Here is a 16264-nt window from a genome sequence, read left to right as displayed (position 1 = left end):
ACAACTCTGCTTCTGTCTGGCCTAAACTGTTTCTCCTCTTTCTGGGGAGAGAACAGAGACAACATTTCTCTCTTAAGGCAGTTGCTGACCTGAATCAGTTTTACACACCCAGTGTCCTGCAGCCTGCAGGTTTTGTGCTCTGCCTGACACTAGAGAGAGTCATTTGGGAGCTACACCTCCAGCAGATGCTCCCCTTCAGTCACAGTGTCCTTGTCCCATCCTTGGGGCTTTCTGCTGCTTGCACCCAATGTACGTTCCCTTTCTTTCTCCTTTGCTGCCAAGTGTATCCTTTCCATGACTGTGCCCTGCGTGGGGCTTGGTCCCTGGCCATCTCTCTCAGCCAGGGCCTCTTAGCAACCCTGTGGAAAGAGAGGATGTGAGCACCTACCTGGCACAGGCCTCCAGGCAACCACAGGGTGAGGTGGGGGCTCGGAAGAAGAACTGCACTGCTCCTTTCCTGATGCAGGGTGAGGAAAAGATGTTCCTGCCTGCTTTTCTGGTTGTTAAATCTGGTGGATGATGTTGCTATTGACCTTGGATTGTGTTGGGATGATTTTAGTTCAGGAATGGTTGGAGAGAGACACAAGAAGCAACTGGAAGAGCTTGGAGTGGTATTTAATGGCATTAAGACCATCTGACCTTTTAGGCAAGGGTGGAAAAGAAATGTGATTTTTCTATATGTACCTTCTAATGAAGTAGGAATGGAAGAATTAAGAATATCAAAGTAGATGAGTTTGCACTCAAACTTCATAGCTGGAGTGGATCAAATTTCATTTCCTATGCACTGAATTAAGATTATCTGAATCTGTCCAGGCTCCAAATCCAGTGTAACAGTTTTCATAGATAATCTTCATAGCACTGTATGAATATAGCTGATATGTATATTTTGAGCAAGAGGAAACTCTGTAAAGTTTTTATGATGCGTATAAAAGAAACCCCCAAAAATCCAATCTGACATGCAACAGAAGTAGCTTGGTTTTAGTTTTTGTTATTTGCAGCTGAAGCTGAGCAGCAGATATATTAGCATATCTGAACTTTGTTCAGCCTTGCATCCACAGATATACAGCCCCGTTTTTTGAGATGAAGTGCCTATTACGTCAGTTCTTGGAAGAATGGAGCACAGTATTGAACTTGGAGTAATGTCTTTGAAAAAGCATCAACCCCAACTGAGCGTTACTTAAACATTTCAGGAAATGTGCCCTTAAACTAGCAGTTTTATCTTCAGAGATTTTATTTTTAGGATGAACCTGCTGGTTCTTGAAAGAAGCCTGTAGGGATAAACAAGCATTAGTTTTCATCATGTTGAGAAGTATTTTTAAGCAAAGACACTCTGTCTTGTCTCAGATTCTGTAGTAAACCAGATTATTGGGTGAGATGGAGCAGAATTTAAGCTTCTGTGGTGTATAGTCTAGGAAGAACTAATATTTTTACCAATTCTTATAGGAATTTATTAGGACCTTTGTTTCTTCTGTGAAGGATGGACATTAAGTTGCAGGAATGGCAGTGCACTGTTCTGACTCTGACTGAGGAAAGAATCACCTATAGGCTTTCTCAACAATACATGTTTTCAGTTCTCCTTTAGAAACAGTAACTCTGCTGCACAGCAATGTGTTATTGGAGGTACACAAACACATATGCCAGCCTTCTGCCTCAATCTAGTTACATCTTCATTGTCTGAGAAATATTTATTGCCTTAGACATAAAGATCTTGTTTTCTTTAGGGAGATTTTCATATCTTCCTCTCGTATCTGTCAGTTTGAGTCAGAATCTTAAATATATAAAGAAATTTTCACACCTTTCTACCTTGTGTGTGATTACTTCTATTCATAAATCAGTATCTAACTGTAAGCTTGTGAGCTTTTTTTGGTAAAGAACCACCATTTTGGTTATACTGAGAAACATTAGCATGTACTACATCACTTTCAGCTGTGCTTGGGTAATTTACCAGCGTAGCATTGTGTACACTCTCAGATGAGTCTCTTTATAAAATCTCTGTCAACTTAAATGATAATAAGGGCCACTATTAACATGTAAACCCATGTACACATACATAGCAATGCTGTAATGTTTGTATTTTCTTCTGTAGCCACAGTAAGGCACTGAAAGGTTTTGATGCTCATTTTTTCTTGAGACAAGAGACAAGGATGCTTCTGAAAAGCTTGACGTTGTCTTCTGTGTCTTTACAGTTCTGTAAAATAGGAATACTTGGCTACCTCTCTGCAGTTGTGTTCACCAAAGTATTATTGTTTCTAAGTTACTTTGAGAATGCTAAACAAGGAGCACTTCTGAAGAGCCCAGAGTAATGGTAGAAATGTCACTGAGGTTCTGCTTGTTTTCGTTGGGCTGGGGTATCAAGGCAGGAGGTAGAAGGTCAGTAGGTTTGTGTGAGGTTGGTGTGGCAGTGTGGAAACACTGGAAAGTGTCATCTGTCAAGTCAGTGATGAAGCATTGTGAAGGAATCAGTGAGAATGATTTTATAAAAGTTACTGAAAGCAACACACCCAGAGAAACTACTTTGTTGAAAACCTATTACTATTAAAATAGTAGAAATATTCTTATTTCCTTTTAAAACTGGCAAAGTGCAAGCAGCAACAGAGAAAGATAATACTTACTTATAGATTTTTCATTTCTAGGCTGCTATTTGGATACTTTAACAGGTAAAAGATTGGTTTCTCTCTGCAAACTGTATTTGGTTTAAAGTTGTTTTACGTTAAATAATCCAAGGATCATAACAGAACTAATTTCAAGTAACACACGCTGTAAACATGCTTATAGAGTGTGCTCTCCACTCCTCTCAAATGCATAAATCATCAGAGTAAAAACTGTTTTAATGTAAGTGCGTTCTTTTGATGATCTAGAACATGTGTAGTAACTATCTTTTTCTTGGATAACCTATTTGCTTTTGGAAGAACTTGTGGGATTTCTGTTAGAAAAATCTGAATTCTTTAATGTGCAAGCAAGAGATGCAGTGGTGTGCAACTTCACCACATTTTAAAGCTGGAATTTTATGCTTACATAATAGTAAATATGGTATTGAATGGTGAGAGGAGATGAGTAAAAAGGTGCTTAAGTGATCCTGAGGGAACCAGTTCAGTGAAAGCTTAATTGTTCAATCTATTGCTGACCTTTATTACTGCACACTATGCAAAGCTGTGTATATATATATATATTTATATATATATGTACACATATATAGTGTTATGCTGTTATTGACTCTGCTGCTAAGCTTTTGATAACTATATGCATGCTCACAAGACTATTTTAAAGGCTGATATCTAAAGATTGTTAAATTGCAGGGCATCTTTACCTTTTGCAAGCTGCAATTTTAGGGACTGAGTGGAAGCTCAAAATCTCTCTAAAATCTTTTTTCTTTTTCAAATTTTCTTCCCTTTGTGTTTTCATTTATTACCATCGAAGGTATCCTTTATCCAAACTGTTAGTTTCATGGCTGAATCCTTTGGTAGCTTGTAGGATATTCAGAAATTTTACATCTGCTCTTTAGATATAATCTTCTAAGACACAGAGAAGGCAAAATAAATTCTGAGTTTTAAAACCTTTTCAATTTAAGTTTTTTAAATGTTTCCAGATTGTATTTTTTCTTGACATTTTATCTCACCAAAAAGGAAATAGTTTAAGAAAAGCCTAAAATGGAAATTGTCAAGATAGATAAAATTAAAAAGGGGGTTGAATTACAGGTGTTACATATATATCCCTCTGAAAAGTCTTGTTTTGATGGTGGGCATTTGTCCTTTCAGACAGTGTTGTGATGTACACAGAGCAATGGGGAGATGGACCAGAACTTTTTTTGAAAATATGTAAAAAGATAGGGAATGTCCTTAGAAGTACTACTGTGAAAACTGTTTTGTAGCTATTTCTCTATATTTGTTTTGCATTAGAAATCTGAACTCTTGAGCTTTAGAATATGGCCTTTTATGTGACTTCTCTTACTTTTATTAAGAGATAAGCTTCCTATAAAGGGGGAAGATGGACCCTATCCAGTTGACTCTAAAACATTTGTTGCCATGCATAGGCACTGTTGATAGATATGGAGACACAATTCCTGGTAGGTTCACAGTTTAATAACTAAGTCTTTTGTAACTGAAGCAAACTGAAAGAAAATGTGTGGTAGAGATTTTCAAGCTGAAAAGTATTTTTATCCTTTGATTGAATCACTCAAGTTTGCTATAGTGGAAGATAAACTCAGTTTCTTGCAGCAGGAGCAAATGATCCTTCATTCTGACTGGTGACCTGTTGCTTTTAGTCAGAGTTTTGTTCATGTGAGAACTGAGGAGAAAATATAAAGTGTTAGAAAAGAGCATCAAAATGCAATGTATGCTCAGTAGTGGTTTCCTTTCCACCAAAGTTTTTTGTTGAAGAGTGACTCAGGACTAGTAAAGCAAAGCATCTGAGGATTAAAAAAGTTAACCTTCATAAAAAAATCCCAGTCTAAGAACTTTATATGAAGCTATCTCTTTTCCTAGAATATATATTCTTGTTGCAAAAGATATACTAGAGACTGGTTCCTTCATACTCTGAACAAAGCATTATCCGTGAAGATAAATACCTTCTTCAGGTATTTATCTTCAGGTATTTATCTTCACAGATTGTAGTTTTTGCCTTAACATATTCCAGGGCCATGCCATTTTTCATGTTTTGGAAGAAAAGCATCTTAGAAAAGGAACACCAGCCATAAATCTTGAGAACCTTTCGTCTGGATCCTTTATGTTAGATGAACGCACAGTAAAATGCAATAGTGTGCAGGTGTAACAACATCAGTGTTGTTCAGAGATGCACATCTTTGCCAGGACTAACTTTACAACTCCATAATATGTATGTTTTGGCTTCTCATTTGCTTTGTGGAAGGGAATGTTTGTTTTAGTCCAGCCGTGCCCAGCGTGTTTGTAACCAGGAGTATCAGTGATAAAAATAACAGTTGGTGTCTTCTGTAGACCGAGGAGGTGTCCCTTATAAAAGAGGTGTGGCAGCTTAAACGATCCAGAATGGCCTTTGTCTATGTCAGAACATGCATTTGCAACGTGGACATGCAGGTGACATCTGCCTTTTGTTACTATTCCTGATGACCCCTGCAGGTTTATCATTTCTATATGCTGCATTGATGCTTCGTTACAGGCTATCATCAATAATCCAGATACTCAGGCAGCTCTCAGTAAGACAAGAGGGCACGGGCTTAAGCTCTGCCAGGGGAGGTTTTGGTTAGATATTAGGAAGAAATTCTTTACAGAGAGGGTAATCGGGCATTGGAATGGGTTGCCCAGGGAGGTGGTGGATTCTCTGTCTCTGGAGGTTTTTAAGATGAGACTGGATGTGGCACTGAGTGCCATGGTCTGGTAACCACGGTGGTAGTGGATCAAGGGTTGGACTTGATGATCTCAGAGGTCCTTTCCAACCCATCTGATTCTATGATTCTATGACTTTGTTTCAGGCTAGGGCCACAGAAACAGCATGACTTTCTCTGCAAATGGTCACAAACTTCCCAGGAAATATGAAGTGCGAGGCAGTGAAGCTGCATTTTCAGTGTTTATCATTCTCGCAAGTGCTGAGGCAGCTTGGTAAAAGAAGAAAGGTAGTAAGTTAGGAGCTGATAGATGAGGAAGCAAATAAATTAGTCTGGATAGGAGTATAAAAGCAGATGTGAACTGGGGCGGTGGCAGCAGAAAGAGGGATAAATTAGAAAGAGAGGAGAGTAAAATAGCAATAAATATGATTTGAAAGGAGAAGAGTAAGGTGAGAGGTGGAAAGAAGGAAAGCTGGCTGTGATGAGCTCCCTGCCCATTCCTTTTCCTCTCTGAGAACTTGGAAATTAATATAGATCTCTGGTACCCCAGACATACTGATATCACTATGTCTTACTCAGTGTGATGGCAAATTTCACTTTTTAATTTTAATATTTTTTTAGATTTTTTGAAACCAATGCATGTCAAACATTTTTTGAGTCAAGTACTGCCTCAGCTGGGAGATAATGTGTTAAGGGTGCCTGGTAAGCATTAATTTGACTCCAGTGAGTGTGTTTTACTACAGGTGCTGCAGTTTTACACAGGAACCCTTCCACTTCAGATGTACATAGTAAGATACCCCAGAGATAATGGGAAATATGGCACAGGATTTCACAGACAGGTGTCACAGAATTACAGAACATTTTGAGTTTGACAGGACCCGCAAGGACCATTGAGTCCAACTCTTGAGTAAATGGCCTGTACAGGGATCGAACCCATGACCTTGACATGATTAGCACCAATCCCCACTAACTGAGCTAATCTTCCCATCCAAAGTCATATATTCAGGAATAAAGCTGTGTGCCAGGATGTCTTGGCTGGAAATTCTGGGTTGTAACATCTTGGTCCCATAATCTGTATGAGTTTTGTCTCCTGTCATTACTGACCTTGTCATTGTGGAATGGGACAGTTTGTTAAAATCAATCCTTAAATTTTAAATTTAGAAAACTAGATATCTTTGCATATGTTTCTAGTGGGACAACTTGAAATCTTGTATGTCTTATGGGCAGGTTCCAAGGTTTAACTTGCACTATTTGAAAAGGTTCATTGTTCCAGGACATGTGTGAGAGAGGAAGAGTGCAATAGTTGCTCCCACGTGTTTTCTTATGTAGATGGATAAACACCATGTCTGGCTTGATCTTTACATCATTTGATGTAAATATGAAATGAAAATCTTCTGTAAAACCACTAGCAGTAGGCAACAATTTGCCAATATATGAATAAGCAAGCCACAGCTAAAGGGAGAAGATATTCCTGGCAATGCTGAATGCTTTAATTGCATTTAGAATAAGACCAAATAAGAGAAGAAGTCTTTTTCAAACTGGGAAATGCATACTGTTGCTTTGGCTTTTGATGTATATTAGTGAGGTAGAATTTCAGCACTGATGCAGTCAGGATAGTGGCTGATAGAAATCGGTTATAAATGTCTTTGACATAGGAGAGGGAAATTTCTTATTTAGGTGATTTGAAATACATTTCTCCATCCAATTCCTGTCATAAGCAGAGAAACTGTTACAAGAATGACACCTATTGTGAGAGAGATGGCTTTGACAGATCTTTCAAAAACAGATGGCCAAAGATGCAGGTTAAAAAGATGCAGAAGAAACAGGGGGTGGAAATACATCTCTTATTTGTGTGACACCCATGTGGCTTCTATCACTGGCAGTAGCTTGCCATCTTCTGGTCTTCTTACATGTGGCAGCCAGAAGCTTTGGTTCTGTTTTGCAGTCAGAAACACAGACACAAGGAGACACTGTCTCTGCACTGAGATGATAACCAAGAACATAAATTTACAGCATACTAGCTATTCCACACTAGCTATTCCAAACCAGTTCCCCATGCAGTTTTTTGGGTACAGGTAGTACTCTGTTCTCACTTTGTGCCAGGTGAGGTAGGCCGTTCCATGTTCAAAATGTCCGTGCAAGAGAATAATGCCAAGAAACCAGTGGTGGAGAAAATTCTCATGCAGAGTTACTTAGCAGTGCCTTTTCCTTGACAATTGCATTTTTAGAAGGTTAACTAAGCCCCTTTGATACAAGAACTTTTCTAATTACATAAGTCATATAGTGGCTTATGATTAAGAATTGCATTGATTAGCCTTGGAGGACACACCTATGCACAGCCTAGAGGTGACTTCAGTTCCTGTGCTTTTGGGTTTCAGACTGTAGAAATACTGAAGCACTGCCTGCACGTGTGTGACCTTAGAGATTTGCAATTGATAAACATTAATTAATTCACAGAATCACACACAATCGTGGAATGGTTAAGGCACTGGTTTGTGCCCAGACAGCTTTTGAACATCTCCAGGGAAGGAGATTCCACAACGTCTCTGGGAATCTGTTCCAGTGTGAGATCACAGTGTTCTTCCTTGTATTCAGGTGGAACTTCTGTGCATCAGTTTCTGCCCATTACCTCTTGTCCTATTGCTTGGCATCACCAGGAATAGCCTGGCTCCATCCTCTTGACACCCTCCCTTCAGATACTTATATACAACACTTTAGAAAAATAAAAACCTAAAAATGTGAACATGGAAAATTGTAAAATGTTAAAGAAATTAGCCGTCAACAAGAAGATATTTTTGATACAGTGTTCAGCATCTAAACATGGTAAAACTTCATTTTCAGCAATTTCTGCACTTTAATTTCATAACTGCTTCTTAGACTAATTAATTCTATATCTATGTTTTTCATTTGCAGGTACATTGAAACCTTGAAGGAACACAAACCAAAAATTGTCTGGGATGAACAAATTGCTGAACACTACTTTGAATATAAAAAGTGAGTTATATTTATTAACTTACCATTTTGCAGATATTTTTGGGTACCACCCAGTGACTATAGAATGGAACTGAATTGAACAAATGGAAATTCTGTTCTTTGTGATCTGTGTGTCAATACTGAACTGCTTCAGGAAAGAGAAGAAAATCAGAGAAGGATGAATGAAATTACATGAACTAAACCAATCTTTGGAAGACAAGTCTGATGAGTCACATCTCTAGGAGTTATCCATCAAAGTTATCTATTGAGTCTTAGTTAATCAGGGCCTCTGAGATTAGTACTGTGAGCTGTTGGGTGATTACCAGTAACTTGGCCAAAAATAGTTCTGAGAAAAATCAGTGGTACAAGAGCCTGGTTTTACAAGTCCTACTGATAAGATTGTTCAAGCAACAAACTTCCACTAAATGGAATAGACCATAGAAAAACGTAATAGGAATAAAATTGACTCCCAGATAAAGTTTTTTAGAAGGACTGAGAGCATTAAAAGTGATAACTTTCTTTGTCCTCCCTTTTTCATCATGAAATGACAAGAGGATTCCTGATCTAGGAAGAATCCATTTAAAATAGATTTAACACACCCCGCCCAAACATTTTATTAATCCTCTGATAATTTGCTGTTTTTATGCAAATATACAAAAAATATACTAAAATGATTCAAACAAATCCTACTACTTCTGCAAAGCTGTGTCTTGTATATTACTCAATGTATTGTTAATGTGAAGACACACCACTGAAAAGTAGAGTAAAACACATTTTAGGGTGCTTTAGGAAAAAGAAATCAGAACTACTTTGTTATTTCCAAAATACTTTCTTGTTTTACATATTTTTAAATGTAAAAATAACCCAAACCCTAAAAAATGTTCTATTTTTATATTTTTAGTTTAATTTTCAAGGTTTCTCTCAGCCTGTAATTTTCTTTTGACTTCTCAGCAACTCGTATTTCTTATCAGGCAAAAGAATTTTAAAAAAATCTGTTGTTCACCAGTGTTTTAATTTGTTTTCTGTTTTTGTATGAAAGGACTGGGATCTGTGTTCCTTCATATTTAATTATTTGGTATCCTGTTGCAAAGTTACTTTGAAGCAAACAATTCCAAGTCTTTTGTTAGCCAAAGGGGGATAAACCAGAAGCTCTGTTTCACTGATCTCTAATGCGCAATCCAAATGGAGACAAAACGAGTGCTGGGTGAAAACTTACTCTCAAAAGGGTAAACCTGAGGGCTCTCTCTGAATGGCTTGCTTCTGGGATTCATGTCTGAATCACGTTTCTGATACAGCCCCTTGCAAAAGGAATTTGTGGGAAAGGGACAGGTTGTCACTAAGGTGGCATCATTTGCCTTTGAAAGCCAATCTTTGGAGGTTCTTGTGTGTGGCCTTCCTGGAGGAATTTCTGATGCGTAAAGCACGCTGTGTCTGAAAATCACTCTGAACTTCACTTGTGCTTGCAGGCAGCTGTGTGGCTCAGTGATTCTGCAGTGGTTAAGCTGGCTCCAGGGGAGGGTTATTTAAGGGAACTCTTTCTCAGTTACCACTTCAGCTTCCAAAGGTTCGGTTACATTGGACAGGGATGGCAGCCAGGCCTGAAATACGCTTCACTGGTGAAGCATCTCACCTGGAAACCTTGCATGTCTGCAGGGGCTAAGAAATGAAATCATGAATCTTTAAGAAAAAGCACAGCTAACGATTTCATGTAGCAGGCAGAGACTGCCTATTACAAATAGTTGCAGAAATCTGCTGTCTCTGAGTGCTCGTCGAAGCGCACAGGTAAGTATTCATTTATGTAAGCTGTGAGATTTTAGGAGCAATTCCTGCTCGGTCTGCCCATGTATTCTGTATCTCCTCCTTGCCTAACTGCTCAAGTGGTGCTGTGAGATGACTTGTAGCTCGTCCTTCTCATTATAAGGGGTTTAAAATGCAGCCTCGGTTTTTGTGCCCAGTGTAGCTTGCCCTGTCTCTATATTTTATACAGCTAGCATTTAATTTAACCGAAAAGCCAGTAATTCAGGGAATCAGAGAAAATCTTTCACAGTTTGCAGCTGAAAACCAAATGTCTTCATCTTTTTTAGATGAGCATTTAGTAGGCACAACTCTCTTTTACTGTCTGACAATTTTGTCATCCAGTTGCAACAAAATATCTCAGTGTGTTTACTATGATATGGTATCAAACCATCTCTTATGAGATGACTTCTTGGATCCTCTATTTTCAGTGTCTGCCTTTCCATAAAATCAAGGAATCTCAGAATGGTTAAGGTTGGAAGGGACCACTGGAGGTCATTTAGTCCAACCTCCCTACTCAAGCTCTAAAGCACATTACTCAAGATTGTATCTAGACAGCTATTGAATATCTCCAGGGAAGGAGACCACAACCTGTCTGGGCAACTTGTGTCAGTGCTCTGTCACCCTCACAGTAAAGAAGTTCTTCCCCATGTTCAGGTAGAACTTCCTGTGTTCCGAAAGGTCTCCCATTCTGTTGCTCAGCATCACCAAGTAGAGCCTGGCTCTGTACTCTTGACTCCCTTTAGAGACTTATAGACATTGATAAGGTCCCATCTCAGTCTCTCAGTCTTTTCTTCTCAAGGCTCAATAGGCCCAGGTCCTTCAGCATTTCTTCACAGGTGACATGCTGCAGTCTCCTCTCATCTTTGTTGCCCTCCACTAGACCCACTCCAAGAGTTCCATATCTTTCTTGATGGGAAGCCCAAGCTGGACATAACACTCCAGGGGAGGCCTCACCAGGGCTGAGTAAAGGGGCAGGATCACCTCCCTCAACTTGCTGGCAATGCTTTTCCTAATGCACCCCAGGATACAATTGGCCTTCTTGGCTACAAGGGCTCTTGGACAGCTTGCTGTCCACCAGGACCTCCAGATCCTTCTCCACAGAGCTGCTTTCCCCAGCCTTTATTGGTGCATGGGGCTATTTCTCCCCAGATGCATTTGCCTTCGTTGAATTTCAGAGGGTTCTCCAGTACCCACCTCTCCAACCTGTCAAGGTCCTCCTGAAGGGCTGCACAGCACTCCGGGATATCGGCCACTCCTCCCAGCTTTGTCTGTGAACTTGCTGAAGATGCATCTGCCCCGTCACTCATGTCCTTTAAGTTAAACAATACTGGGCCCACTATTGAACCTGGGGGGATACCACTAGTGACGTATCGCCAACTAGACTGTGCCACTGATCACAGCCCTCTGGCATCTGCCATTCAGACACTTCTCAACATACCTCACCACCCACTTGTTGAGCCTGTGCTTTCTGGGCTTGCCTGTGAAGATATCCTCTTTCACCTCAAAAGCCTCTTTCACCTCCTTTAAGACTTGTCCTCCTTAAAGGCCACTAGTATGGGTAAATCAGTGTCTTGTCTGACTGCCTATATTGTATTTCGTTGTAACCAGTTCTTGGGTGAAGTGTGTTATGCATAAAGGAGTTTGGGATTTTCATCTGAATCATGACAGGAGAATCTGTCTGACAAATTTACCTGCAACCAATACCTGCAGGACGGTGCCACAGTTATGTACTTAACTTTTAGATATGTTGTGTACCTTCTCCCAGTAGCTTTTTGGATTTATGTGCTGTGATGTATTTGCATATACAGTAGAAAAGGGGCAGGAGTAGAAGTTCTTATCTGCAGTAGAAGAGGAAGAGAAGTAGAGAAGATTTTGGCTGTAGCTTGCCATGAGGAGACAGAGTAGCCAGAGTGCAGAAGAAATGGTAATTGATAGCAAAAGTGTCTTGAGTTCATAGAAACAGCGCCTCAGCTTCCAGAGTGGAATGAACACTGGGTGAGAAACCTCAAAGATATGAGTTATTAAATGGCAAGTAGTCTTTGTCTTTGATATGTGTGTATTAATGCTCATGTGCTAAACATACTAGCATATCTTAATTTTATTAGCAATAATTTCTTCAAAACAAAGTTGGCAGTTTTCTTCAGCACTGAGTTTGTTTCCTTTTAGTAGAAAAGAAATAAAACTGGTTTTGAATTCCAACTTTAGCTTAAAAAATCCTATTGGAATCTATCAAAGCTATTGTAACTATTTGGTTTTCCTGTTTTGCAGAAATAAAGGAGGAAAACATGCCGTCTTCTACCCAACACTGAAGGTAGGTGTCACTTTTCACATCAGAGGGCTGTAAGAGGACAGAACTATTTACTTGATTTGTTGCATTATTGGGACATTTCAGAAAATGTTGAACTGAGCTGAAGCTTTTGTGAAAGAAGTTTACCCTCATCTAAATGTTATGTAAATTGTTACGATTCAAAGCTTCAGCTGCCTGTACAAGAAGGTTGTTTTTTCCTTCTCATGGATCAAGGGGTTTTGGGATCTCTGAAGATAAACCATGTCTAGAGATAAGACACACTAGGACAAACCAGTGCTGTGAGAGGATTTCAAGTACACAGTTAATGTACTATCAGACACATCATTAACAGATTGTCAGACAAGAGACCAAAGAAATTTTCCCTCTCCTCAAATTGGCTGAAAGCTTGGAGAACTTTTGCCTTTCCTGTAACAGGGTCCTGATTCTCCCCATCAGCCTTCATCCCCATATTCTTCAGTTCTGTTTCTAGGGAATATATTTTAGAGTTTTGAAAACTTAGGCCTTTGGCCTTACAAGTCCTTTGGCAGGGCATGTAATTTCTGTCTACACATTGGTCTGTGATATACCAGAATACAGAATAAAATGGTTACTTGCAGCCTTAGTTCCTAGGAAGTTATCTTTAGATTTTCTCAAATTAAACTAAAGGCAGTATGTTAAGCCTCTGCTGGCTTTTCCTATTGGAAGGGAATTAATTGCCTCTGTAGTGAAACTATATAATATTTACAGAGAACAGAGACATTTTTTATGGATAAACTAATGTGAAATGATCTAAGTCTGTTCTCCTGAAAAGGATTGTTATCTTAAGCACCATTAGTATTTTCCCTCATCAGCCTAATTCTGTGGAAGTACCATCACATATGGGGTATTAATTACCATGTCTAACTATGTTCTTCCTAGTAGTACCTGCCTTACAGTGTTAGAAATTTCATTGTGAACATACCAGCAAAAAGATAAGATTGTGCTGTTATGCTGCCTTCTCTTTGGCCTTGTGGAAGGATTTCACCCTAGCGTTGTCAGTACTAACCAGGTTAAGAACACTCACTCCTGTGCATTTCTTTCACTATTTCTTCTCTGCTGTGGTGGCTGGTAAATGCATGGTTCCATTTTCAACAGGCTTGTACTTAAATATTTTGAGATTTGTATGCTGGGGCAAATCAAAGAATATTGATCAAGAAGGTCAGGAAACACTGAATGTTATTACTCCATGATAAATGTGTTTCTTTCTCTTATTAATGGTGTAATTGCTGGTATGTTGTTCAAAATTAGCTTGTTCAAGATTAGTCAAAAGCAGTAATGAACACTAGGCCCAGTGGATCTCTTAATGATACCTTGATGCTTTATTCTCTTTTCCATGGAAATTAGTTTTAAACACATCCCCAGTGTGAGTAGTTTAAACATTGCAGTGCTGCACTTCAAAATAAGAAAACCTGAAAGCGAAAGGTTGAAAAATAATTATTTTTGTTGTTTGAATCAAAAAAAAAAGTGCAGAACATGAATTGTGGCATTACTTCCCTTGTAAACCAATGGCTAAACTAACTTTAACTCAATGGTTGGAGATAAAATACAGATATTTTTCAATATTATCTCCACAAATCTCTTAAAAAGAGAACTGTGTTAATGTAAATTGTGACTCTGTCCTGGGAAAAGGCAAAGGTAGGCAAGAGATCTTGATGGTATTTGACAAGTTGTTCTGATTGTCTTTAGTGATAAAGTTTTATTTTACCCCTGAGACATTTTTGGGAAGGGTTAGAATTTCTATACATTGTGAAACGATAGCCTAAATTAGAATAGTCCTTTGCATAGTTCATAAATTTGATTTATTTCTGTGGCATTTTGTCAGTTTAGCTGGTGATCTTTTATTAGGTCACTGAATTAACTGGTACGATTAAGTGTCTCTTACTGAATGATTGCTTGCTAACCAGAGAGTATTTGAACTACAGACTAGGTTTGTCAGTACTTGGTTCAAGGATAGATGTTTTTAAAAGGTCTGATAATGGCTCGACGTCATGGCAGTGTGGAGTGTCTGATATCTCGCATGTAATTGCTTTATTTGTCTTTGTCTTAGTCCATCCAGTTGCGTGTAGAGCTTGCAAAAGAATTGGGCACCGGAATATCCATCTGGGAACTGGGACAAGGCCTGGACTATTTTTATGACCTGCTTTAAAATGAGAGATGATCTGAGACTTTTGTTTGCTTCACGGAGGGTTCCACCTTCAATTAAGTTGGGTATCCTGGAGAAGTGATCTTTAAAACATTTTTTGTAATTTACATAATATCTGTATTAAATTTGCATTTTTCCCAATAAAGAACCTTTTCTGATTTGCCACACAGATGTGATTGTTGATGTCTGATAAAATTCAGAGTAAAAAAAACCACAGAAATTTTTCTTAAAGGTCCTGAATTTAGAGTCATTAAAAAGAGACCAACAAAGCTGGATGGAGTCAGAGTTGAAAATATTTTCTGAAGTATTTTCTACAAGAAATAAAATGAGCAAGTTGATTCCATCTGATCAAAACTTCAGACGGAGATCTCTCAAAAAGCTGCTGGTAATAACCAAAGTAAGGAAACAAATAAATCCATCAGATTACGTCCAGCAAATTGATTATCTACTGGACCCTCTGCATCTTGTTGTCTTCTGATGAGGTAAGTGAACATAAAATGTCGTGGGAGAGACCAGTTAGAAGACTTTCCCTCAAGCTGGTAGAAAATCAAGCACTGACAAGCTAAGCTGTTAGCTCTGTTTTTTCACACTGGGTACTTCCTTAAGTAGTTCAAAGTCACAGTAATCTCAATTTATGGCTTGTTTCTAAATTGGTTCTTTTACAAGAGATGCTCTGTGGTTTCTCTATTCTGCTTAGCCTGCTTAGTGTCTCAGTTTACAGTGTTTAGCACTAGTTAATGGCTGGTTTGTGGGAGCTGTAACATTTAGCACTAATGATGGATTCCAGGGACACAATGGATTCCACGTCCTCAACAGAGCCCCACAGCAGCTCTGACAACCCCCAGGTGCTGTGAATGTGGTCAGCATCTTTGTGCATGAAGCTGTCATTCTTTAGTACTGTACACAGTGATGCTTTTTTTTCTCCATAATACAGATTTTTTTTATGAAGCCAAAAGCTGTAACAACCGATCAGTTTAAAAGACAGGCTAAAAAAATTTGTGTTCCTGCTTTTTGGTCTATAATATTGTGTTTGTAGAAATACATAGGCTTCAAAGCAATTTCTTCTAAGGAACTAAGAGATGCTGGGAATTTGATGAGGGTGTCATTGGTCACCAGCAGAGGCTCAGCCAAAGAGCTCTGTGCTCCCACCGGTGGTCTTGCCACTTACAGTTGTCACAAAGATAACTGCACTCCTCTGTTCACATCCACCCTTCCTAGTAATTAATCTCAGTGGGGAATTCATCTGCCCCTGCTGTTTTCAGAAGAATAAATCCCACTGTAATCCCCCATTGATTAAAGAACTATTGATCTTCACCTTTCTGATTTAGTTCTGGCATCTCTCGACTTCTCACATTGCGAGTATCCAGCAGGGCTCACTAATCAGGCTTCTTTCTTCCATCCCATTAGTAGTAAAATAATTTGCTACATGAATCCTTGTGTTCAATTAACTTGTGCTGTTCTGGATACCATTGCCAGAGTGACTTTAAATTGCTTTTGAACCAACTAGAAAGTTCAAGAATTAAATTCTATCACACTGGTTTTTTTTTTTACTTTCCGTAGCACTCCTGAACCAGATTGTCCCAGAAGGAAATGCTTCAAAGTGGAAGGCGTTGTGTTCTGAAATGGCATCCATTTTTAGATGAGCTGGTAGGTAGCTTTCAAAACTGGGTGTGGGGAAGAAAATAGCATTTCATTTTAGCTTGTTGTTTTGTCTCTAGAAGAGATACGT

The 16264-nt window shown here is 38.9% G+C and overlaps 1 protein-coding gene across 4 annotated transcripts in view; it reads left to right on the top strand.

Moving 5' to 3' along the window:
- The window catches only part of CHID1 (chitinase domain containing 1), a 105262-nt gene extending 90556 nt beyond the window's left edge, over positions 1-14706 (top strand). For all 4 annotated transcript variants that reach the window (XM_050336911.1, XM_050336908.1, XM_050336912.1 and 1 more), the window contains 3 exons: positions 8210-8290; positions 12335-12377; positions 14440-14706. In XM_050336911.1, coding sequence (XP_050192868.1) covers positions 8210-8290; positions 12335-12377; positions 14440-14538 — 223 coding nt within the window. In that variant the 3' untranslated portion in view covers positions 14539-14706. The remainder of the gene's footprint in view (positions 1-8209; positions 8291-12334; positions 12378-14439) is intronic.
- The last annotated feature ends 1558 nt before the right edge of the window (positions 14707-16264 follow it).

The sequence above is a fragment of the Myiozetetes cayanensis genome, unplaced genomic scaffold (assembly GCF_022539395.1).
Source record: "Myiozetetes cayanensis isolate MyiCay16 unplaced genomic scaffold, myiCay2020 scf6-25, whole genome shotgun sequence".
Lineage (NCBI taxonomy): Eukaryota > Metazoa > Chordata > Aves > Passeriformes > Tyrannidae > Myiozetetes > Myiozetetes cayanensis.
This window is presented reverse-complemented; position numbering and strand designations above follow the sequence as displayed.